The following is a 24,959-nucleotide window of genomic DNA, read 5'->3' on the forward strand; positions in this document are numbered from 1 at the left end:
GCCGGGCGGTACCACTGCCGCGGAGGGGCGGCTCCCCCCACCCACCCAGCGGGAGTGGTACCGCCCTCCTTCCGGGAGGGCGGTGCGCAGGTGCCGGCATGGCGGTGCGGCGGCTGAGGGGCAGCTCCTGGCAGCAAGTAGTATCACTGAGCAGGCGGTGCTGCTTTCTGGGAGGGAGGCGAGAAAACTACCGGTAAGGCTCTGCCGTTCCCGCAGCAGAGGGAAGAGAAGGTCCCGGCGGCGGTAGCGCCGTGAAAGAATTAAGGGAGGTCGGGGGATGTGTGGGGATTTGAGGTGCGAGAGGTCGCGCAGGCGCAGTAGGGGCTGCGCAGGGAAGGGCCCGCTCTGCGCATGCGAGCTGGTGTCTCGCGCCGGCTGAGGCGGGCAGGGCTGGGGCGGCATGGCGTGATCCGCAGGGGGGGGGGAGCGGCTCTTCCTGGGGTTTTTCCCCGATTTCTGGTGGGGTTTGCGGCTTGGAGCGGCCCCGGGAGTGAGTTTGAGCTGTTAAGTGATTCCTAGAGCGGAATCTTACGAGAAAGCAGGTGAAGGGGTGGAGGTTATCTTCAGGGTATGCCTCAAGTGAAAAGATCTCGCTGCTCTGGGTATTCTTTATAGGCAAAATATAACTCACATCAGGGATGGTAAAATCATAGCTAATAAACTTATGTGGCATATAGGAACAGCTACAGCTATGCAATATCGTTGTAAAGCACGGGGGTGTGAATGTATGTGAACAGCATCTCCCTCAGGGGCAAGGTCAGTGTGGAAGCACGTGCGAACGCCACAGTTACAATAAGACTTCGGTGTTCGATTGCTTCATGAGGAAAAAAAAAAAGGACTTTAATGTAAGCTTCAATTTGTGTTAAAAGCAATAAAATGTGAACAATTGTAAGAAAGACCTGGAGCAGTGTCCTGTGACTCTGAACTGAGCACAGAGCAGCTGCTTTGCGATACACAGCAGAAACAAGTTTATGTGGATGTGCCTTCTACAGCTGTGGTTATGGGAATGACCTGTCTGCAGCTCTGTAGAGACTGGGCATCTGGAACTAAGCAGGGCTGATTTCCCTGCATCCCAGCTCAGGTCTTCTGCTTGTGTAAACACTACTTGGGTCTAAAATATTTCAGAAAAAGGTACTGCTTTCAGCTCTAAAACACAAAAGTGTCTTTTCTGATTTGTGTTCAGGATTTTCTTTCTAAGATGCAGTGATTTGTGAAAACTAATTTAAAGCCATCATATCCCCAAAAATAAAGAATTACAAATTTTATGTAATAACAATTTTCTGTGTATAACTTCTTGTCTCTTGAAATTAGCACTTTAAGAGAAACATCAAATGTAAGTTTTAAGATAATAATTTGGAGTTAGTAACAGTGCAACATTTCCAGTTACTTTTCACCTCTAATGTTTTAACTAATTCTGACCTGTATTACAGACTTTCGTTAATCTGCTTTTGCTATATTGATGTGACTACCATAAATTCAAAACTCTGATTGGTTTATAGGTGCTCTTCTAGTAGTACAGCTCTTGGGAAGACTGTGGACAATTCAGAAGGTATGATGTCTTAATTACTAGTTTCTTACATATGTTTCTTTAATCTCCAAACAACATAGTGTGTCAGAAGATAAAGACAACATGAACACCCTCTTTCGCCTTCTTGGATTTTCTTTCCCCCGTCTTCACTGTGCAGAGATTTCCGGGCTTAATTTGATTACCCTCACCACCAACCAGCTCTGTGCTCCAAGAGCATGAGCTGAGTTGTCCAGTTCCATGAGCTGTCCAGTTGCTCTTTGAAATGGAATAAACTATAAAATAAAAATAAGGAGCTTTCCACCTTGATGGTGACAGTTTCCTTCACATTTGTGCTTCTTTGTACTCCTTACCATATTTCTGTGATGAGTTTTGTGAGAAAAGTAAACTGGGATGCTCGTAGCTGTGCTGCACATTGGAACAAGTTCCTGCCAGTCAGTAACAGCTCATGGAAGCATCAACACAGAAGCAGTGGGAAAGCGCCTCTGGGGGTTGTAATCAGGAGGTCCCACATGCTCCTCTGTGAATGAATTTGCTAAGATGCTTTACTGACAACCTATAGCTTCTTCTTTTGGTATTGTCTTTTCTTTTTTTTTCTCTCTGGAAAGCTGGGCAGATTGATCTGTGGGGCGGAAGGAACTGAACAGTTGGTGTCAGGCCGTCAGAGCAGGAACTTGAGAGGGCACTGTGCTGCAGTATTCAGGCAGACTGAACTGGAGACGCCAAATGTGCAGAGACAGCAAACTTGAAACTAGGGGACTAAGAGTGGGAAACCAAGGGACTGGTAAAGGTTGGGGCTCAAGCGAGAAGATACAGGATAAGGATGATTGAAGAAGCTTGGATGGGTAATCTCTTTGAGGGTACAGTGGGTACAGTCTCTCTGAGGTTTGTTGACCACAGGGCCCTGATCCTGTCTTGACACAAGACATTTACGCTCCCTGGCAGCCTTTTCTATTACCATTCCAGTAAGTTGTGGCCTACATCAGACTGTGGGTTTAAAATCTTTGCTTTAACACTTTCAGCTGGATAAGCTTAAATCATGAGTTTTCATGAGATCAAGATTTTCTTTGGGCATCTGTTTGTTTCTAATAATAATTTTAATGTTGTTTTTCATAGTTACTCAAGAAGAAATTGTGCTCCCCCGAAAGAAAACCTGGTGAGTGTTTACTGCTGGAATATCTCTTGACCTGGAAGAAAATCATTGTTAGACAGCTAAATGTAGTCTGTCCACCAAAGTTGAAAAAGAAAATTCAGGTTGCTGTATTTCTGGATTTAATGTGCCACTAGTGGCTTTCCTGCTGACTGGGAGCTCTGGGAATATTCTTTAATATTCGTTCCTGACCTTTATTTTAAAAACAGTTATAAGACCTGCATTTTTAAGCATAGTTCTGTTTCTTTGTAAAAGATCGCATTAGCGAGAAATCTGTAAAATGAAGTTCATTTCGCTGTCTGCATGTGGGTGTGTTTCAGAAAAATAAACTTGACCATTGGTAGCTGGCTGAATAAGTCCTGTTTAGAAATTATGCAGCTGCACAAAAGCTATTTTGTTGGAAGCACTTAAGATGAATTTGCATGACAGTAAAAACTAAGTTTATAGCCAAATGCTGTCTGTATGTAAACATAAAATAAGACCACTTTCACTGGCCTTTCCTTGTTTGCTTGAAACACAACCAAAGTCTTAAGGATCCACAGGCACAGGAGTCCTGAGAAATCTGGTTTTGTTTCAGTAATTTTTTTCCTCCCAAGACTTCTCTTAGAGAGGAACTCATGTATCCATCCCTCAGAGGTGGGGGGGCTCTGAGAGGAGCATTCTAGGGAATTCTTCCTGTGTCCCTTCTCTGTGTTCTTCCTTTGATAATGTATAATAAGGCAGGATTGGTAGCAGGAAATACACGTGCTTTTCTGGTTTTCCTCAAAGTCTTTTCTTTTTCCTGCAGTTGTTGCAGAACTGAGACGATTTTTGCAGTTAAATTTCCCTCCCTTTGCAAAAAGTGATATTTTCTAAGTGCAGCAAAAACCATTTATTTCCTAGAACTGAAAATCCTTACAGGCCAGAATAATCCTGTGCTTGTTCTCCATACAATGTAACGCATACATTCAAAGTCTGCAACCGAGTATTAATCAAAACTCCTTTATGTTTAGGGATAAGCTGGCGGTTCTTCAAACATTGGCTTCTACTGTGAACAGGGTAAGTAATTCTGGTGATCATGGAAATAGGTCAAGTTGTCCATCTCATGCAATAGCCCTGCATGCTGGAGTCTCTTACTTCTACTTTGGCCATAAATGAAAGATGGGACTTTTACATCGTTTTTTTACAGGGTGTTCACTTTCGCTTAACATGTTTTGCTGTGTTCCTAAAGCCTCATTCTACTGCTAAGAGAGAGCTGCAACTATCAGCAAAAGCTCTAATACTTTGATAAGGCTTTTGCTGACACCAGGAGCACGTTCCTTTACGAATTCATCTTCCTAATCCAGATTGCCTTTTCCCAATCTCGGTCCAGACGGCAAGTCTTGCAAAGAGCAATGAGTGTTTAGTCTTGCTATCCAACAACTGTAAATGCTGTGATGCCATTCTTTAATCCTGTCTGTCTTGAGTTCTGGAAATTGAATCAGATCCTGCAAGTCCCCTCAGCTCCCCTGAGACTGTTACGGTTGGGGTCCTACTTGCTTTGCAGGGCACTTATTGCTTGCCATGTTATTGTAAGGACCCTTTTGTTGTCACTATGTTAGCCTGCATGTGTGTGTATAATGGAAATGCTTTTTAAACTGTTTCCAAACAGGCTAAACCCTTTTGAACAAGAGGAACTCTTGTAAAATGGACATCAGGTGGTGGTTATGATGGAAGTGTTCACTGTGCCTTAAATTCCATGAGGCAGTGTGATATGCCTACAGCATAGCTGTGTACATAACTATAAATGTTTCAATCCTGGGTTCTGCTTTCTACAGGATCCTACTGCTGCTCATTATATGTTCCAGGATGACCCTTTCCTTATGCCAAGAAATGCAGCCAATTCTGTAAGTATTTCCTTTCAAATCCTTGATAGCTTCTTCCCTTCCTCCCTTCATCTAGGCTATGAAAACCCTTATCTAATTGGAGCCTAGTTTCAATTACAAAAGAAAATGAAGTATCAGATTTCTTTCAGAATTTTCTCCTCTGTGTATTTCTGAATGCATAATGACTGTAGTGTTTCTCTGGACAAATGCACCCTGCATACACAAAGTTCTTTCTCCTTCCTGCCCTTTTAGGGACCTTCCAGCTGAAACAGCTCTGTTAACATTCCTGCAAGATGGTGGCTTACTTGCTGAGTTGTTCCGTTTCTCCATGTTCTTAGTCCATCAAATAACTACCAACAGTAATTCTGAGGCATTCAACCTGTTAAAACTGTGTTTACATACCTTGGATATAGGCTGTGAATATGTGGTACTGCAAGTGTTGAGATTTTGTGCTTACAGTTTAGTTAAATTTGAATTAAGTGTATGACTTAAAATACACAAGGTCATGTGTGTGTGTGTTACTACATGGACTACATGTTATCAGTTTACTGTCCTGGCTAAGCTCCAGGAATTTTAGTTTATCACAGAGCAGGTATTTGGTAACTTAAGCTTATGGAAATAGTAGTATTGAGATGATAACAGAAAGGAAGAAGGAAAGGAGTCTTCTCCTGATGTTATCTTTGCATAGGATTAAAGAGTATGAGGCTGAGGCAGGAGAAAGCAGAACTGGAAATGAGGGCAAGAAAGAACTGCTGTGTGGGATGTTAATTAGAGTGTAGTGAGAAAAGTCTGGGACCTGAGATATGTCATGGCAGATCAGTGATGCGGCTATGATAGAACTTCAGTTCTGCATACCAGAGGTGAAGCTGTTGAGAAGGCTGAAGGCAGCTGTAAAATGTGAAGAGTTTTAAAAGAAACAGCAAAGGAGGGTCTGACTTTAGAGGCTGAGGAAAAGAGGTGAATGGGAATCAGGTGGTAGTCTTGGAAATGACAGTCAGGTAGAGAAACTTCCGAGTGCTGTAATTCTAAGAAAGACAGGTGCTTTTGAGCTTGAAGTAGTAGTGCAGCATTTCGGATGTCTGGAACAGAACTTTGTACCTTGACTAAGTAACAAGGAAGTAAATTACAGTCTCATTTAAAGAATAGACTTTCTTATATTGGCATAAATACCAGAATGTTTATCTGGAATATTGTCTCCTGTGTGTGTTTTTACTAAAAGCTGAAAACGAAGCATGAATTTAATTTGATCTCATTGGAATGCTCAGTGTTATGGAAAATGTTTTTCCTAACTCTCAGCCTTTTAATTGCATTGTTCTTGTTCTCTCTCATTCCTATGCAGCGTCTGTTTTCATTGTCAAAGGAGTCTGGGAGAAATGCTGCAAAATACATTATTAAGCAATTTCCTCAATATTTTGACAAGACTTTTGCAGAGCCCAACATACCAGTAAGCTTTTTGCTTTTCATTTTCATTGTATTTGTGCTTTGTCAGGTCGTGAAATCAACTGTCAGACTGGTCCGAAACTAACATAAAAGGATAATTTTGTTTACTATTCTGCAGGCAGCTATGAAAGCAGTATTGTATTTCCATTTTGTTTCTGAAGTGAACGTTTTTCCTTAGGAAATCAATGTCATATCAGGTTCTTTAGATAAAAGTAAGAAAAGAAATGTTCAGATGTTGACTTACTAGCATGAAAGAGAGATCAGGATGTGTGGTCCTTCATCACCAAAAGGACTGCTGTTCTTAGACTGGGAGGGTTGGGAGATTATCAAAGCAGTATACTGGATGAAGGGTAAGGATATTTGGTTAGTGTTTTAGTGATGGTTTAGAGGAGGTTTGAGCTTGTGTCTAACTTGCAGTCTTTGCTTTTAGTGCTTGATGCCTGAGACTCTTACACCTCAGATTGAAGGAGTAAGTGAGGAAGCTCTAAAAGAGCGTATCCACCTCAGAAGGGTGAAAGATTCTGTGGACCTGTTCGATCAGCTTGTACAAGCAGGTATGTGGTCACCTGCCAGATTCTGTGGTGGAGCTCTACTTAAATTGTGCCAAAAATATTTTAGTAGCTGGCACAGGCTATGGAGACGGTTTCATGACTGTGTCGCTACCTTTCACAACTGACGCTGGTCTGGTGAAGTGGTTCTCCAGAATCATTGGGCCCTACTTATCCACTGCTTGTCTGACATGTCACACTGGTGATACAGAGAACAGATGGTTTCCTGATCAAGAAGCAGATGATAAGGTGTTGAGGTTTTTTTTCTTCTCTTCCAAAGTAGAATAACTGTGATGCAGTATAGCAGGGCCTGTTGTGGGCAGATGCTGTGTGATTGGGTGATACCATTCTGCCTGCAAAGGCCTTTGTGTGATAGCATATTGGTTGGTATAAGCTACATCTGTGCTGAGCACTTTGCTGGTGTCTTGGACTAGTATAGCATACCAGCTGAGTGCCCCTTCTGTGGACTTGCCCTCAATAAATGAGTCTTTCTCAGTTCTTTCTTAATGTGGACTTTATCTCTGTCATGGGTGAACGAGGAGGAGGCAACAGAAAACGGTAACTGCCACAGCCTCTGAAGGAGGAAAATTTACTGGGAAGGTGAGACCTTCTCATATCTGGTACAAGATGAAAAGGAGATGATTCCATCAAGTAGTTCTTTTCTTGTGTAGGGTTCAAATCTGTTTCATGGAAGGGGAAACACATAAAGTGGTCTTCACAGCAGGGTGTATCCTAGGAGTAGTTATGAAAAGCACTAAGAATTTTGCATGTTGTGTTGGCTTGTGCTGCTTTACGGTTTTGGCTGCCAGCTGCCACTTCCCTCTCCCACTTGGTTAGGAAAACTCTACCCTTTCAGTGGCTTCAGTAGAAAAAAAACAGGTACTCTAGTTCAGTGTTAAAATTGTCTCCTGCTATGAATGGGTTTGTAGAAGTATTAGTGTGACACCCAGGTTTTACAGACTTGATAGAGAACACCTTTATGTTGAAAGAGAACCAAGTGGCATTAACTGGGTGTTTGAAAGTTTTCTGATATGGCTGTAGAATGGTGTGTTCTTTACTTTCTCTGTGACTTGTACATCCTCATTGTCTATAGGTACCCCTGTATCTCTGGAGACCACAAACAGCCTTTTAGATTTGTTATGCTTCTATGGAGATGGAGAATCTACTCCAGAAAAAGAAGACAAAAAAGAGGATTTGGAAGAACCAGGGGTATGAAAAACCTGTTGATCTCTCTTTCTTTCTTTCATATGTAGTGGGAGTGTATCAACATGATGTCAAGATTTTTGTGCTGTGACTACCTGCCTGAGAGATGGTGTGAGGTGGTCAGATGCAGTCAACATTCCCAAGAGTTACAGCGGCTATAAAAATCCTGTGTCTGACCTAGTAGCAAAAGTAGTTTCCATAAAGCTGAACTTAGTAGCTGGAACCCTGTCTTGGCTTAGTTCTGCTGAATCGCGTTTAAATAACTGTTCTCACTGACAGCCTTGTTTTTATAGTTGCATGCAAAGAAGACCTCTAGTACCTCTAGTGTAGATCAGCTTGTTAATTTTCTTCCAGTCTGAACTGTATTAACTAGATTTCAATGAAGTAGAGGGCTCCTTATGTGACCTCAGAGTATTAGGTCACAGGGTACAGTAGTAGATACGTTGCACAATACCTGTCCCTGGGAAGACTTTTGAGGGAGAAAGGGTTTTACAGAGTATTTGCTACAGTCTAAGGATTCCCGCCAACTCCACAAATACATATTTACCTTGTTAGTATGTTTAATAACATAAACAGTATTCTTAATCTAGTTACTGCTTCCTGAACATCATCATAGAAATTATTTTAATGTAACCCATTAAAAAATACCTTTGGTAGCATATAAATTGCTGCTGTTGTTAACCAGATCACGTCATTTGATGTTTAATCATAACTTTGAACTCTGGGAAACTTACTTCTGCAAAAATCTCACCAGGTGCAGGCTTCAGAGCAGAAGGCTCCAAAGAGACAGTTCCAAAGAGGTTCACAGTCATCAGGCTCTAGATGGAGGTACAGAAAATGTTGCCAATATTCCCGTATTCAGTGGGTTGTGCACGTGCATTGTTATTATAAAACAGCCTTCGAGACTTTTTAGCAGCCCATACTTGCAAGTGTTACTTGTTAAATACATCTGTGTTTGCTAGTCTTTTAAAGTGTTGATAGAAATCTAGTAAGTGATTGTAGAATAGCTCAAAATATCACAAGTAATATATTTGAATGTCAGCCCTTGGGAGTACAGCTCATTATTTTGTTCTGCACATTGAATCCTTTTCCTAAAGTTACCTTTTGTTAAGTTCTTTAACTTTCAGCTTGTTCGTTGATTCTAGGGAGAACAACAATGCTGAAAGGATATTCAATATAATGCCAGAGAGGAACGCACACTCCTATTGCACAATGATCCGTGGGATGGTGAAGGTAAAGTTATACTTCAGTGCTGGGAGGACTTTTTTCAGCTTGTGAAATCTCACAGTCATAGAGATTGTTTATTTTTTTTTGTTTTATTGCAGCATGGGGCTTTTGCTAAAGCTTATGACATGTACATAGACTTGCTGAATGAAAGACACAAGGGTAAGTGTCTCCTGGTTTTTGCATTGTGGTCTTCTAAGCAACAGAAGACCGTTGTTTCGTATATGAATATTTGTTTCATGGCAATGATGATTGGCGCAGGGGTACGGACCTCAGCTAGATCATGGGAGCTGAATGCAAACTGTTTATTTCAGTGCTGCTGGCATGTGGCTGGCTCACTGGAAACAGGTTTGCATGAGACTTTGCCAAAAACTGAGCCATGTTAGAAGAAACTCTTTTCTGTAGAATATAATTGTCAGTTAAAATGACTTATCTTACATTTTCCAGCTGATGTGCACACCTTCAATGCACTGATTACAGCAGTCCCATATCTAAAGGAGAGTTTCATAGAAAGATGGGAATTAGCCAAGGTAAGGAGTTAGAGCAAAAGAGGTGGGGAACTGGTAAGAGTGTAGGGGCTGGTTCTGCTTTATCATTAGAGTTTTGCAGTTGTTAGAAGACTAAAAACTAGAGCTTTGTACAAAGATACTAATATCTGCTGCAAAGGAAGTACACTAGTTTAAACATACAGGCTAACTATTGAGGAGTGGAAAATGTACAAAATCCAACCTTGCCCTTGCAGAATGGTTTGCCTTTTGAGAACATACCTATTCCAAGAACTGCCTGGACAGAAAGAAATTGGGAAATTACGTTGGGAGATCAAACAAACAAACAAACAATTTTAGATAAAAACTCTTTGAATTGTAATTCATGATGGTGTGATGGAAATGGAATTTTGAGGGGTAACATTAGAGGCTCCAGTTTTAATGATAGAACATCAGGAAGGAAAAATAGCATATAAATTTAAAAATTTCCTTGATGTGCTAGACACAATTCTCCAAAATCTAATGTGATGAATTTTGTAGTCTTGTTTTTTGGTCAAATTAATTAAAAATTAGATGGTACTCCCTTAATAAATGATCAGTTGAGGTAGAGTCGTTCATTTGAAGGGGGTGAGAAGGATTAGATTGAGGAAGTGCATGTATACCTGCCTGAAAGCTGAACTGTGATCCGTAACATGTGAAGCCCTAAGGATTTGGGGATTTCGTTTAAGGTCTTTCTGAATCACATGGTTCAGCAGGAAGTGCAACCAAATCTGCTAACTTTTAATGCTGTACTGAAGACTCTGAGAAGATGTGGTGGTGTAGGCAGAAGTATGTCTCCATTGGTAATAAAGGAAATGGAAGCACTTGATATAGGTAAGAGAACCAGAATGGTTATTATATTCCAGTGCCACTTCCAGAATAGTTAACTTCAGAGTTCAGCAGCAAACAACACGGTGATTCCTAGTTGCAGGGAAGAAGTCCAGGGCTTGTGGAAAAAAACATTTTTCACTGTGTTCTTGACTTCACTTCTTGTTTCCTTTTGCAAGAGAACTGAGAAATAAAAATGTGTAAGTACTAAGCCGTGGCCACTCAGTAAGCCTGTGGATTTCAAATGGAATCATTATTTTCAGTCTTTGTTCAGTGTTGATTACTAATTACATTATAGTGGGTGCACTTAGCCCCTTAGGTCAAATAATGAAGCATTCTGATGCTGTAGTCTTTTAGGTTAGGAGCATGTTTATCATTAGATTTTTACTTGTAGTTAACCTCTAGCTACTCAAGGACAGGTTTGTGTGTGCAGTGGGGGAGTGTGTCCTGGCCCATAGGCTCTTTCTCAACTAGGTCCTTATTGTAGCACTGCTGTAGAAATAGTGAATAATATGAATATATATTTGCAGAAGTCAGCTGAGTCTGTTAGCTTCCCATAGATCAAGGAGATTTACTTCATAAGCCACCCAAGCCAGTTCAGGTCTATATATATACATGTCTACAGGAAAAAAAAGGTTTTGATCTAGATGATGCTTTTTAATGTCAAGTAAACATTGCAAGAACAGAGAATGCTGGCATAGCTGATTTGATGCCTCGTAGAGTGTGCTTTGTGCTAGTGACATGCTTGCTGATACACTAAAGATAGGTTCGTGAGCAGAATGGAAAACTAGTTATGAAATATTTACTTTTAATTTAGAGCAGGGAAGCTCGGCTGTTTGCCCCATAGCAATATGGTGCTTCAGCTGGTGGTCCACCCTCAGATACCATCTTTCCCAGTTGTATGTGAAGTCTGGTCCAGCATTAGGGTAGACAGGGAGAGATATGATAGAGTAAATTTATGCATGCTGACTGGAAGGGCTGGAGATTGTGAATTACAGCTGAGGCATAAAGCTCAGCTGAGAATGTCGAAGTAACTTCAGTGTTTTTGCTTTTCAGAGCCTAGCCTTGCAACGTATGATCATCTTCTCTTTATATTTTATAGAGGCGGTACGTGCAATATCAACTTGTCCATGAATGTGTCCTGTTTAACACCTGCTTTAAATGCTTTCCAAATGTGAGGGGTGAAGGCAGTTGATCAATGGATTAAAAGACAACTTCTTATGTGTGCAACCCTAATGTTACCTGTGCCATCTGATTCTACTCGGGTGAAGAAAAAGCTACAGAGGCTCGTAGCCTCTTACAGGGAGGGAAGAGTCCTTGTGTTTTGAGAATGGGCAGAACCGTAAAGAAAGCCCATTTCCTTTCCATTTGTGGCCACAAGTTGATAAAGCTAAAGAGCAAATGCTACTCAGTCTCTGTGGAGGCTGGATCTGACTACAACGCATGTGATTTCATAGACTGCCACTCACAGGGAAGAAATTGCACAGGGATTCTGGTTTTCTGCAACAGTTCTGTGCATTGGAGCTGTCTTGAAATATAGCTGTGTTAGAAGGCAGGAGCCCAACTGTTGGAAATCCTTTAGCCAAAAATCTGTGGGCATGGGAAGACAATAGACACAGTAGTCATAACTGCAGTCCTTGTGTTTTAACATGTGGAGGAACTGCTCTGGAGTCTCTCTGGGTTTGGTTCTTGGTTTTTTTTCTTGGTTTTTTTCCTTTTTTAAAATATTTTTTTGTTTACGGAATGCTTTGCTTTTCCCAGTGCAGCCTTGTAACAGACAAACTTCCAGGCCTGTTGGATTACTTGCTAGAAAGTACTTTTATCTTTCTGAATCTGCCCTGTTATGATCTGGAAATCTGGCAATAGTAGGGCAAATTTTAGAGCAAATAAAATTGCAGCTGGTGTGGAACACCACGAGTAGGGGCACAGATAGGAGAATCATGACACTTGTTTGAAATCATGTTGCTTGTTTCCATTTCCATATTATATTTGCAGGCTGACGCTTTTCACTAATGGAAGTGCTTAGCACAACTGAGATGTGATGTTTCTTGTCTCTGTCCTGCAGCTGATCTTTGCCCATCAGGCATCATCTCTGAGGTGCTAGATGACATCCAAAAGAGGAGTTTCACTCCCCAGGACCCTGATGATGGTATGGACTTCAATATGTCTGACAATCTGCATTGATTAAGCTTGGGTGAAAAGGTACCTGTGAATTTCAGGTAGTTCTACCCAGCGAGGAAGAATGTGTTCAGCTTGCTTGTATCAGTCCCTTCTGATACTTTTTGGACACAAAGAAGAAAAAATTCCAGTACCAGGAAGTTGTGCTGTGCATTGGTGCACTGGCTTCTGTGTGGAAGTAGGAGTGTAACCCATATGAATGAGTGTTTGAGCCCCATACAATAAAAAACACAAGGCTATTTACAAGACTAGTGTAAGGAGGAACATCTGCTAGCAGGTTCATGAAATGGTACACGTCTGGTGAAGACCAGGTTTTTGTTTCAGTATGGTGTGAGTTCCTGTTCTAGCTCTTCCTAATCCTTTTCAGAAAATTGCATGAAATAAAACTTCATGCAAAACGGAAGCTTGGGTCTGTAGAAAGGGTAGATTCTGAACATCCCATGTCTCACTGGCTGTTTTTGCCATCTGTATGTACACAGCTTTGCCCTAGGACATTCATAGCCTTTCTGTACATACAGAAGTAGATGCAGCTTCAATCTGAAGATGAGTGCGACAAAGAGGGGTCTGTAGCTGTGCTGTGTACAACATGGTGTCCATAAGTGTTGGAAGCCACTCTTTAAGCAGCTGACAGTCCTGTATATGATAGGATGAAGAAGCTATCACAGTACATGCTTCAGGAAACCAGTAAGGAGTTGATTTGTTTTTTGGCCATTTAAAGGACAAAGATAGATTATGAGATTATTATGTTGGAGTAGCGTATTAGGTTATCCTATGTTAAAGAATTTTCAGTCATGGGTTTCTCTAGGTTTGCTTTGTTAACAGCTCAGAGTTGGGCCACCACCGCAGTGAATGTCAACCTTCCAAAAATTTCTCAGTCTTATAAACCTTTTTACCACCTATTATCCCAGTCTAAAGTCTTCGTAATTTTTCATTTGACCTCGGTTCCCATGTTGTTATCATTCATCATTATCTCTCATCAATTCTTGTGTCCTGGTTTCTTCTGAAGTTAGTGGTCATAGGCAGAAAGTCTCCAGTCACCACAGTCAATTATCTTCTTACACATCAAAGATCACCTTTGAATTTCTGAAAATCACTCAGGTTATTCTATTAATTTATCTTGCTCTAAAGTTAATCACTTACTCCTGTGTCTTAGGTCTAAGATGTATGATCCTTCTTCTGTTGATTCAGCTTGACTGGATTTTAAGCCAGCCATGGTGTGGGCTACACATGGGACAAATAGGCAGCTTATGCATATTGTTCTATAAGCACCTGCATTCTATTAATCACATCAAAAGCCATCTCTAATCATTAGTTATATGTCTGATACAATTAGTCTTAGAAACAATGAGTCTTAAGGCCTAGTTCCCTTTACATCCTACCAGCATATTATTTTTTTTGTCTTTGGAAAGAAGCCTGGACATAGTCAGAATGTTGTACACCTATTTTTGCTTCTGCCCTGCTATGTTTTATACTGTTTCTTGCTCTGGCTCTAAGCTGCTGCCAGACGTGTAGACAATGACTATACCTGCTCTGCTCCTTCACACTCTTTACAGAAATACCACTGTTAGCAAAGGCAGTGATGATGGGCACGCAGATAAAGGCCTTGCCTGAATCATGGGAGTTGAATGAGCTTTTCTACACAGTGGTTAGAGAGAGAGAGAGGGATTACTCACATAAGACTAGATCAAAGCCACCTTGTCTAAGCAAGGTGCGTATGTAGACATGTTCTGCTCTTCTTCAATGTGGGATCCTTATGCTCTTCTGGTAGTTGCTTTCACAGAATTCAGACTGACACTTTGAACAAAACTGAGCCTTCTTTTTCCTTAGTGTGCTGTTGTATGTGAACTGACTCTTACCTTCAGAAACCTCCGTGTTCCCTGCAAGGCCTTTCCTTGGCCCAGAGGATTCTGTAGGCTGTAGCTGAAGTGTATACTAAACACCCAAATAACATAAAAATGTTTTTTCTGACTTAAAAGTATTTAGTTAATTTATTAAGTCTTGCAAGGGAAAGGGGAGTGTATTGTACATAGTGGTTTTAAGTAAATTGCCTTACAGTTCTTCCCACCATTTTGCTACCCACAACTAGCTATTGTCTCAGTCTCTGATAGCATCCAGTGCCCTTACGTTTCCTTCAAAAAACCAAAAACACCTATCCAAAATTCACACTGCACAAATCAAATGAGCTGCTGAGCACAATAGTTTATATCCTTTGTCCCGCTCTGGCTTTCTTTGCCTCCCTCAGGCAGCATCAGTCTCCATGTCACTTTGAAATGTCAGTTGCAGAAACCAGAGTCAAAGCCTCACAAAACAGGAAGGAGACATTTTCAGGGGGCAGTTGTATGTTCTTGGGCAGCTCTGGGGTGTACTAAAGAGGTGGGTAACCTGTCTGAACACCTGTCTCTGTTGCATGTTTTCTCTTCCACTAGAGTTAATGGAGAAGGTGAAGTGACGTGGCTGCCTTTTTTTGTAGCCTGCCTGTTAGACAAATAATGCTGTCTTGCATCAAACAAGAGGATGTAGCTTTTGTAAAACTGCCTAAAGTCAAACAGATCATCTGCTTAAATCTGTCTCCAAAAGCACGGCAGTATAGTTGCCTCTGGAACATTGGCTAGCAAAACTCATAACACACCAAAGTCTCTACGTATAAAGTGAAGGTCCCTGCTACGTTGTCAAACTGAGCTACAAATTCAGCTTTCTAATCAAACATGTCTCATCTGTCCTCTGGGAGGCTGGGTTAATGAGCTGCTCTATGTCTCCTTGAAAGTTTGAAGCTAACACACTCCATTTTCTCCCTTTCAGCCAATTTTTTTGCCACTGCTATGCAAGCGGTAAGTACCTCTTCCCTGCAATCAGAAGCCTTTTGAGCCCTCCAGCTGTTTCAGAATTGCCTGAGAGTTTTCCAGCCTGTCATACAAGGTTTAGCTTTCAATATCTTCCCCTTTTTCACCTGTGTTCATCACCTCCTGTAACTTTCCTCCATAATTCTGCAGTTCTTTGCTTGATACTTCCTAAATTGGTAACTTGCATGCCTGCGATACATGCATCTCTTGCTAAAGATGGCTGCATAAGTCTCCGTCTTCTGTGCCCTACCTCCTCCTTCTAGTGACGCTGCAGCAGTCAGATGGTCTGCACACCAGAAAGTGTCTGTTTAGGTTAAAGCTTTCACCCACTGGGAGAGTTGGACATTTGTCTCAACTAAATAAAAAATGCCTAGGCAGTTGCTGCACTGAATTGCATCCTGTTAAAAATGTTTGCTGTTGGCTCATTACTCTTCATACCTCTGTGAAAGTGAGTCTGACAGGGATGTATTAAGTGATACATTTGGTAGCTTTAAAATCTAACTCGTTTATTGCAGTGCTGTGATCTTAAGGATATCAAGCTTGCCTATCGGTTAAATAAGGCAATGGAGAAGGGAGACAACTGGAAATTCATCGACATGGATAGGTTAAATGCCTATTGGTGAGTGAAGTGCAGCTTACGTTCAGTGCCTTGTGTATTGTTATCAATTTGAACACAAACTAGGATTTGAACATTGCGCAGAAGGATGCTTTGTTGAACACCAGCTGGTTATTGTATGTGTAGTTTGGGAATTAGGTTCCTCTTAATTTAAAACAGTGATAGCTTAGGATTTATGTTCAGTTTGTGACTTTGCCTGAACTGAAATAAAGTGTCTTGGAGCATCATTTTAGCTTAATACCCCTCCAACAACTATACCAACCAGCTGTATTTTCTACAATCCTGTTGCCCACTTAGGATGGCAGCTTAGGAGGTAACAACAAAACAGCATACAGGTCAGACCTACCTCTCTTCATGGTGTTGTAGAGAGAGGTTGCAGTGCAGCAGGTGTATTTAGGCAGGAAACTCCCGTGTAGTTCCACCATTTGATACTGTAATGATGGCATCTGAAACATCTTTACCAATGTCATTAAGTGCTGCAGTCACTAAGTATTTAAGTACTTGTAGCATACTGATTTAAAGAAAAGCCTTATTTAGGCATTGGAACTAGAGATGCTCCAGTAAATTCATGAAAAATAATTATCATCAAAGTAAGATGCAGCTTCAGGGGTGGGATGATTCATGTGATTTTACCTTAGCCTGTAAATAAATCAAGGGAAATTAATGGAAATTAATTCCTTGGTGCAGGGACATTTTTCCTAGTCAGTGCATTGGATGAAGGTCCCAGGCTTGGATCACAAACTTGCACAAGTAACAAGGTTAATTTCATTCACTTCTTAAAGTGGTTCTTAACCAGAGGTTGCATTTGAGACAGATTCAGATACCTCGTACCTCGCATTGGACAGAGAGATTGCATTTTTTCAAGATTTTAAAATGCAGTGGTCTAACTTCTAATTAATTCTGCCAATTACCTAGTGTCAGCATTAAGTTCCCTTATAAAAAATGCTAGTGCTTTTTTAATCATATGGAGTATTGCAATCATACAGTGAAACTTCCCTGATCTGCAATAGAAATCTGATCAGAACACCATCATTTGCTTGTGCTTCTGTATGGTTTGGTTGATCTAATCGTTACTGAATTAGAACATTTTTCCCCTCCTCTAGGTCAAAATTCTTTTCATTGTTGTGTATGATGGAACAAATTGATGTTGTATTGAAATGGTACAAAGAAATGTCCCCTTCGGTAAGTATATGTTAGGGTAAGCAAGCTTAAATCTTCAGTATGGAGAAATGGAACAGCTACAGTTTACTGAAATGATTCTCTTTCTTCATCAGCTCTTCTATCCAACTCCTAAAAATATATTGGACCTCCTTCAAGCACTGGATGCAGCCAACCACTTGGAAGTGATCCCTTCAGTCTGGGAAGGTTAGTGATAGCCACATGGCTACATAGGCAGTTTGTTTGATAGGAGTCAGGAGCAACACGAAGTGGGAGGTAGCTGGGAAGCTTCCCAGCACTCAGAATGGCCATGATAAGATGCTTTGGCATGAGGGACGTTATTCCTTCATGCAGTGAGGGGGCTGTTGTATTAGAGAAAGGCAGAACCAATAGCACAGACTATCTGAGAGATCATGGTGTCACGACCCAGACTGGACAGACCAGGGAGTTGTGTTTAATTCGAAATTCCCTTGGGCTAAATTAAGGTGAAATGACACCAAACGATCAGTTAAAGATTTTATTCATGACAGAAGCAAACTGAACTGGGGAGGTGTGGTAGTAGGTGGTAGGGTTTCTCACAACAGAAATTGGCATAAGACTACTTCTGTAAACTGTGTAACTATATACATCAACTCAGGGAATAAGGAGATCCCTCCCGTTGAGTCACAAGGTTCAGAGCAGACCCCCTTGCTTTCCAGACTCCTCCTCAGAGAAGGGTCTAGGGGTGGCTGGATCTACTCTTAATCTCAGACTTGGTCAACAGTTTATATCTTGAAATGGATGAGGTATAGGAATTGTGGAGAAGGAAAAGGAAAAAGAGAAGAAGACAGAGAGAGAGAAAGGAAGAGAGAAAGATTTCACCGGTATAGATATCCTACTGTCACCCAACACTGAGGGTACAGACAGGTTCTTTTAGGGATCCTTGGCAGAATGATGACAGCACTAATTTGTAGTTACAATTAAAGCTTTATTTTCTTAACAGGATTTTATGATTAGCTTAGCATAGAATTTATAATCAGAATCGCACAGGATTTCTATAAGCAGAATCAGTGTAGTACAGGTTTTTTAAGTAGCATAGTGCAGAATTTTATAGCACTGCTTAGCTTATGGTTTCTAATCACCTGGACTCCTCTGCAGATCGTGTCAAATCTTAGTACTTGTCTTGCTGTATCAACATAAAAATCATAACCTAGCCTTGAAAAACATAAAAGAATACGAGTCACCACTTAACTCTCGGAGGAGGTAGCCGATGGTGGAGGTGTCCCTGGCCACCGGTGGGGCAAGGGTCTCTCTGTCCAGCAGCAGTTTGGGTCCAAGTTCCCACTTAGGATCTGTAACTGCTTGATTTTATAGACACTGCTCTGTGTGCTGATACCTTTCCTGTTCTGTGATGGGGTCATCATCCACACCGGGCTGGCCGGGTGCCTGGGACCTTGAAGGCTCTTGAGCAGATTGGTCAGCCTGGCGCCAACTTGAGGTTGGCAGTGAGGGGAAGAAGAAATCTGTTTGGTTCATTTACTTGGTGCACAAGACCTTCAGGGCCTTATAATGAGAGGAAAGGGAACTGATATGTGATCCACTTGGTCACAGAGAATGGCTGTTTGTCTTACAAAATGGTGTTGGTTATGGTAACCTTATTACCAGGAGCTGGGAGCAGGGAGTACCAGTCAAACCTTCTAACTACTGTCTTTCTCTAAACAGATATGAAACAGCTGGGGTTTAATAGGAGACAAGACCTGTTGGAAGAGCTCTTGTCTTTGATGAGCAGGGAGCAGCACCCTGATGAGGTAAGGAAGCTGTTGTGGTTTAACCCCGGTAAACAGCTAACCACACAGCTGCTCACTCACTCCTCCCCAGTGGGATGGTGGAAAGAATCAGAACGGTGAAAGTGCAAAAACTTGTGGGCTGAGATAAAGACAGTGTAATAGGTAAAGCAAAAGCTGCGCACACAAGCAAAGCAAAACCAGGAATTCATTCCCCACTTCCCATGGGCAGGCACGTGTTCAGCCATCTCCAGGAAAGCAGGACTCCAGCACGCAAAGTAACAGTTAGTTGGGAAGACAAACACCATCACTCTGAACGTCCCCCCTTCCTCTTTCTTCACCCAGATTTATATGCTGAGCTTGATGTCCTGTGGTCTGGAATATCCCTTGGGTCAGTCGGGGTCAGCCATCCCGGCTGTGTCCCCTCCCAACTCCTTGTGCCCCCCCAGCTCCTCGCTGGTGGGGTGAGGAGCAGAAAAGCCCTTGGCTCTGGGTAAGCACTGCTCAGCAGTAATGAAAATATCCCTGTGCTACCAACACACTTTTCATCACAAATCCAGAACATAGCAGCATACTAGCTACTATGAAGAAAATAAACTCTGTCCTAGCCAAAACCGGTACAGAAGCTCAGTGAAAAAGAGTAGAGATGTCTCCCCATTTCACATATGCATATGAACATATGTGTTCAGCATACAGTGTATGCAGCATACAGAGTGTATTGAAGTGCTGTATTATTGTCCCTGGCCGGTCTTAGAGGTCCAGTTCCACTGAATATGCCACTACGGATTTCCAGATCTATGTGACCTTATCCAGGCCTGCTAAGCCCTTTGGATTGTCTTCAGCCCATAGAGAAACCTCAGATTAACACAGAAGAGTTTGGAAGAGTAATCTAGTCCAGGCAGCCACATCTCTGGGGAAGCACATGGCAGAATTCAGGGATTTTTGCCAAAGGTGTCATTGCAGTCACTGGCTTCTCAAGCTGAGGAGGGTTAAAGGCTTACGCGTACTGCAGAGGTCTCTGTACAAGCTGTCCCTGCAAAACCATCTTGGAGCTTGCCTAGTGGGGACAATTGTCCTGACAGAAGTGAGATTTTTCTGCCAGGAGTAACCACTGTTAATTCACAAATTTAAATCTTACACAGGGCAGACCTGTAGGATCTGTAGGAGGAATTGCTCTAAAAAGGTTGTGTTAATTCTAGAGGTTTTGGGATTAATAGCACAATCTTTTCACAGATTCAGCTGGCATTTGCCAAGTGTGCTGAAGACATCAAAGCTGTCAATGAGCAAACCGGGAGGGAGCAGACCCCGCTAGAATGGACAGCCAGTGCGCTAAGCCATGTCACTCTGTTGTTTTCCAGGGCTGGGAGAACTCAGGACGCTTGGTACGTGTGTGGCTGTCATGAGCTCTTGGCTTGCAGTCACTGTAACTCAAGGCTTAATCACAAAAATGAAAAGCTAATGACCGATTGCTTTGGAATGCTAGTGCAGGCAAAGGGAGGGGATAAATCCTGCTGGGAATGTGATGGGGTTTTTTCTTAATTTTATTGTTCATTCTTGGCAACAAGTTACAGTTGTCTGTCTTAAAAATGGTTTAGGAGTTAATGTAGCAACTGGCTTAGAGCATTGTGCAGCCGCTTATGGCAAAGTAAGTCACTAAGCACTGCTGATTTCCTACAGCTTCCCATTTTCTAATTGTTAGAACTCTTTGGAATTCAAACTGCTAATGAGATTAATTAGGGTTTAATTAAACTCTTAATTAGAATTAACCCTAATTAAAACTTAAAGAGAATATTTTTAGAACTCTCCACTAGCTAGAATTTACTGACCTACATGCTGTCAACTTGAAATACAGGTTAAAATATCTAGCTTCCAATTTAAGGTTCTGAGCTATTTTCTGTTAAATACAGATGTTCTCTTTGCACTGATTCATTTGAAAAAAAGAAGTGGCAAGTACCCTTCTAAAAATATGTAATATTTTAAAGTAAACTTGCCTCCAGCTACACTTTTTATTTTTTCTGCACTGGTTAAGATATTTTGTGTTAAACTAATCAATGATGTTACCTGGTACACATTGCATCTGTGAGAATATGGCATGGGATCTGTTTCTGATCTGTGGGGAAGATCGTTTCATGAAATTGAGCTTGCCTAAGTTTCATTGGGGGCTTATCCAAGAGATTTAATATCTGTCTGTTACTGTGTTTTGTGGTGTGGTTTTGTTTTGTTTTTTTTAAATTGTTACTTTGTTTTCTTCTGAACAGGAACATGATGGAGCGTTTCCAGCAAATCAATAGGATTCCCACGTGAGTACTTTTCGGTTCTGACTTTAGGTACTGAGCCTCCCCTTTGGCTGAGGTGTTGCATTTCTGTTGTAGAACCATAGAATAGTTTGGGACCTTCAAAGGTCATCTAGTCTAACTTAAAACTGACAATAGTGGTCCATATTATATTGTTACTTCCAAAGCATGAATGTGTGTGTGTGAGTGAAAGTACCTCTGTCCCTGTGAACACAGGTGTTTGTTCATCCAACTGATAAGTTCCAAGACCTTTCTGTCTCAGAAAACGTTGAAGATGCAAAGTGGGGGTTTAAGTAAGTGGTTGATTCTTGAGATGTCATTGAATGTAGCTCTGGCACAGGAGAACAGTGCCACTGATGAACTCAGCATTAGGGATCAGTCTAAGCAGGACTCTTAAGAACATGTCATTTCGCATGTGCTCAGAAAAATTCTAATATGCTATTAACCCAGCTTAGATGCTTCTGAGGTGTCTGCATTTCTGAAGACAAGTTTATCAAGTCAGATCCTAAATCTTATGTGGTACCCCGTCAGGCTACAACAGTTAGCTTTCCTCAGTATTTTAGGGGGAAGATTCTGAGGTAGAAAACAACTTTCAGGGAATAGTAATGTATTTTGTTTGGGCATTTTTTGAATAAAATTAAATGCTTGGAGCTCGTGTAAGTGAACACCGTGAGGGTGTGTGGTACCAAAGGCTGCTGTTAGCGGCGCTCTGTGCTTGCCCTTTTCTGCAGACTGCCACTAGTGTGGCCCAAGGGAGCCTTGACACTGCCAAGCTGCATTAAAAGCCTGTCTTAATTTGGGGAATAGGGAAAGGATAAGAATTCTCCTTCTGAAATGGTGGTGTAGCTGCTGGTTTGTGGTTGCCATGGGTCATGAACGTAAAGAGAAATAAAGTGGTTTCCCTGCTGTGACCAAATGGATCAGAGGCTTTTCTGGTTGAACTGTCCCCTGCCTTCCCTTCTCTGCCAAGCTCCCTGCGGCACCAGCTGTGAACACTTGTTTCCCTGCCTAAAGGCAAGAGAGGTGTCTCCAGCAGCTGTCGCAGGTAAGGAAGGAGCAGAGCCAGCACTTCAACATGAAATAGAGCTGGCAGAGCAGTGGCTCCCAGTGCCCACAGACAGCACAGCAGCCTCTGGCAGTGAGATGCCTGCCTTTGATTTAAAGTGCTGTTACACTGTTCCTTTACCTCTGCCAGCCACGTAAAACAGGGTAAGGGCCTGATGTGGGGACTGTAAAGAGGGGAAGGTTATTTAGGCTACTGCTAAGGTGGGGTTCTTATCTTCAGCGGTGAGCTGCTGCCCACTGTTTTTGTGCAAAGAGTATTGCTTTCTCTAGGACAGGAGTTCCCAAGCACACCATGTTGGTACGGGTTGAAGGCTGACGTGGAATTTCTGGCAGGAGCAGAACTGGGCTGGTTGAGTGATCTGAAAATGTCACCTCCTCTCCTTCTCTAAAGCACCTGCTGTAAGTTGGCCACCTCACCTGGGGCCCCATGAACAGTCACTCTTCGCCTTTGCTTTTGCAGTGACCAGGTGATGGAGGAGTTCTTGAACTGTGCTAAACAAACCAATTGCCCAGATGAGGCAATTAAACTGGTAAAGCTGGCAGCATCCCTTGGTCTTCCTTCATCTCAAAGGCTTAAAAGCAGAACAGAGAAGGAATTCGTTCTCTCTGAAAAGCAGAAGTAAGTTGGAGCACTTCACATTACTGCTGAAGGTATAGTAGGGTGCTGGAGGGGTAGTTCCTGCGGAAGGGCTTCTCCACCAAGGTGGCAGAGAACTGGCTTCAGAATAATGTGCCATTGTGTTGACTCTGGTCAATTCACACCCCCAAAACGGCCCCTCAGGTTTTGATTCCATGCTGTATCCATCCCACCTAGGGGGGAAGGTAACTTTCCATGATGGGGTTAGCCTTATCCACTGCTCAGATTGGCTATCACCTTTCTTTCCTAGAATCTTTTCCTAGCTGGGTCTGGCCACCTAAAAGACACTGACTGCAGGCTAGTAAAAGCAGGGAGGTGGTACAGGACGGCCCTGTGTGTGGCTTATAGATTTTCTGAGGCTCACGGTCAATCTTCTGGCCAGCCACTGTGGTTCATTTCTGAGCTGATGCAGTCAAGCTCAGACAATGGGCTTAGCCTTGAGAGACCACAGTTTGAAGCCACTGGCCTGGTCCAAGGGAACGAAGAAATTGAAGTCCAGCACCCTTGACAGTTAGCCCGCCACTTTCTGGGCAACTCGGGAAGTCTGCTTTTCCAAAAGGAGGTAGGTGTGCTTCCACCAAATGCTGGGTGGACCTGTCCTTTGAGGGTAATGGGCATCAGAGAGCCCATAATGTTCTCTTTGGAGGGGGTTCCCTCTGTGTTTTGGCTATCTCTTTTCAAGCAAAAGCCACAATCAGGTGACTGATTACTGACTGTTTCACATCTGCAGGAAGACATTGGAGAGTATCCAGTCAGACAGCGACAGCAGCGATAGTGACAGTGATAGTGACCGTGACTAGCTGTCCCTTTTGCCTTCCTCCCTGGACAACTAGGAGCAACCGCTGCCTTGACGCCAGGAGGCTTCTGTGAGAGGTGAAATTACTGAAGGGACAGCTTCTGGGAGGTGCTGCAGCACTGCTAAGCACTCCAGAGCATTCTGATACAGGACCTGCTTGGCAAGCATACTTTGTCCTTATTGGAGCAAGCTGGAAGCTGTCCTGTTTAATCTTGGCAACATCAAACACAGCGTGGGCTATACAAACAGTCTCTTCCACACCACTACGTGCACAAGCTGGCTCCTGCCAGGTAGCTGCAGCCTGCTGAACCAGCTTGGCTGAGCTACTGGAGGGCTGCAGAGAGAGGAGTGCTGCTTCCTGGAGGCAGCGCAGCAGGTACAAGACTTTGACAGCTTGAGCAAGACCTCTCTTGGACCTCCTGGGACTTAAACCTAATGCCAGATTTAATTCCTTTCCAGCTATCTTTAATGAACTACTTAAATATCAAGTTTACTCTGTATGTAGACACTGCAAGTAATGCAGTGCTCATCACCTGTGCTGTTATTCCTCATCCTTTTTGTGTTTTGGGACAGGCTTTGGACTGTAGGTGTTAAAGAGCTACCATCTGTACAGCTGGAGACTGCCTCTAATAAACAGCCAACATTAAAACTGGCTGTGTTCTGATAATCCCTGAGCAAAACCTGTTGATTACAAAGCTTTGTGGCTGCTCTGTGAGAAAGTACTTAAAGTTCATGCAGAATACAGCAATAAAGCTAACGAGATGACCGCGCTTTTCCATTCTCTGCCTTTCTGTTAACTGGCCCTCACAGTGTGCTGCTGTTCTCAGCTTGTAGAGGAAGCTTGAAGGTTTTTTTGAGGTAGTTATCTTAAACAGGTAAAAAATGCCATCTTGTTCCTGAGAGGATTAAACCATATTCCAGTGAAAAGTAGTTAATAAATGATAGTCTGTCTTTGAAAAATAAAACCTTGATGTGCATGACAAGAACACACTGCTGTGGAAAGCAGCTTAAGGATAATTCAGTAATGAGTTTGGAAAACAACAGCTGCTAGAGGTAGAACAAACTACACCTGAAAGGCTCAAAGTCAGGTGTTCCTCCCGTTATAGGAGTGGAGGGGCAGTAAAGCCATTTGAAGGCAAGGTTTGCTTCAGAAAGCAAACATGCCTTTTCCAGAAATGTGTGACTAGTACAGGTTAAGGGGTAGATCAAAGATAAAGCTCTTTGCTATATTGTACCAACTATTTAAAACTGGATCAGCAAGGAGACAAAGCCACGGTTACTCATTTCAGCAAGTTGGTACTAAGTAGGTTGAATCAATCCGTCTTC

General features: G+C 42.3%; 1 protein-coding gene and 1 non-coding gene across 2 annotated transcripts; both read left to right on the forward strand.

The window, feature by feature from the left end:
- The first annotated feature begins 83 nt into the window (after positions 1 to 83).
- Positions 84 to 24,397, forward strand: PTCD3 (pentatricopeptide repeat domain 3). Its single transcript, XM_049794451.1, has 24 exons — positions 84 to 193; positions 1,500 to 1,549; positions 2,642 to 2,681; positions 3,668 to 3,713; positions 4,472 to 4,540; positions 5,859 to 5,963; positions 6,390 to 6,513; positions 7,601 to 7,716; positions 8,465 to 8,538; positions 8,856 to 8,943; positions 9,036 to 9,096; positions 9,382 to 9,464; positions 10,148 to 10,292; positions 11,343 to 11,393; positions 12,352 to 12,435; positions 15,264 to 15,292; positions 15,820 to 15,923; positions 17,024 to 17,102; positions 17,195 to 17,285; positions 18,780 to 18,865; positions 20,075 to 20,223; positions 21,100 to 21,141; positions 22,661 to 22,819; positions 23,568 to 24,397. Exons 1-24 carry the CDS (start codon positions 99 to 101, stop codon positions 23,635 to 23,637), a joined length of 2,040 nt encoding a protein of 679 aa, XP_049650408.1. The 5' UTR covers positions 84 to 98; the 3' UTR covers positions 23,638 to 24,397.
- On the forward strand, positions 9,174 to 9,315 carry LOC126037567 (small nucleolar RNA SNORD94). Its single transcript, XR_007505748.1, has one exon. It is a non-coding gene; the product is annotated as a small nucleolar RNA SNORD94 (small nucleolar RNA).
- Positions 24,398 to 24,959: the final 562 nt, after the last annotated feature.

This window comes from Accipiter gentilis, chromosome 3 (assembly GCF_929443795.1).
Source record: "Accipiter gentilis chromosome 3, bAccGen1.1, whole genome shotgun sequence".
Lineage (NCBI taxonomy): Eukaryota > Metazoa > Chordata > Aves > Accipitriformes > Accipitridae > Astur > Astur gentilis.

What these genes read in the sequence shown, in the direction of transcription:
- PTCD3 (XM_049794451.1), top strand. Translation starts at nt 99, where the DNA reads ATGGCGGTGCGGCGGCTGAGGGGCAGCTCCTGGCAGCAAGTAGTATCA. An exon ending in GACTGTGGACAATTCAGAAG is followed by an intron (nt 1,550 to 2,641) that starts GTATGATGTCTT and finishes TGTTTTTCATAG; the next exon opens with TTACTCAAGAAGAAATTGTG. An exon ending in GATCCCTTCAGTCTGGGAAG is followed by an intron (nt 17,286 to 18,779) that starts GTTAGTGATAGC and finishes TTCTCTAAACAG; the next exon opens with ATATGAAACAGCTGGGGTTT.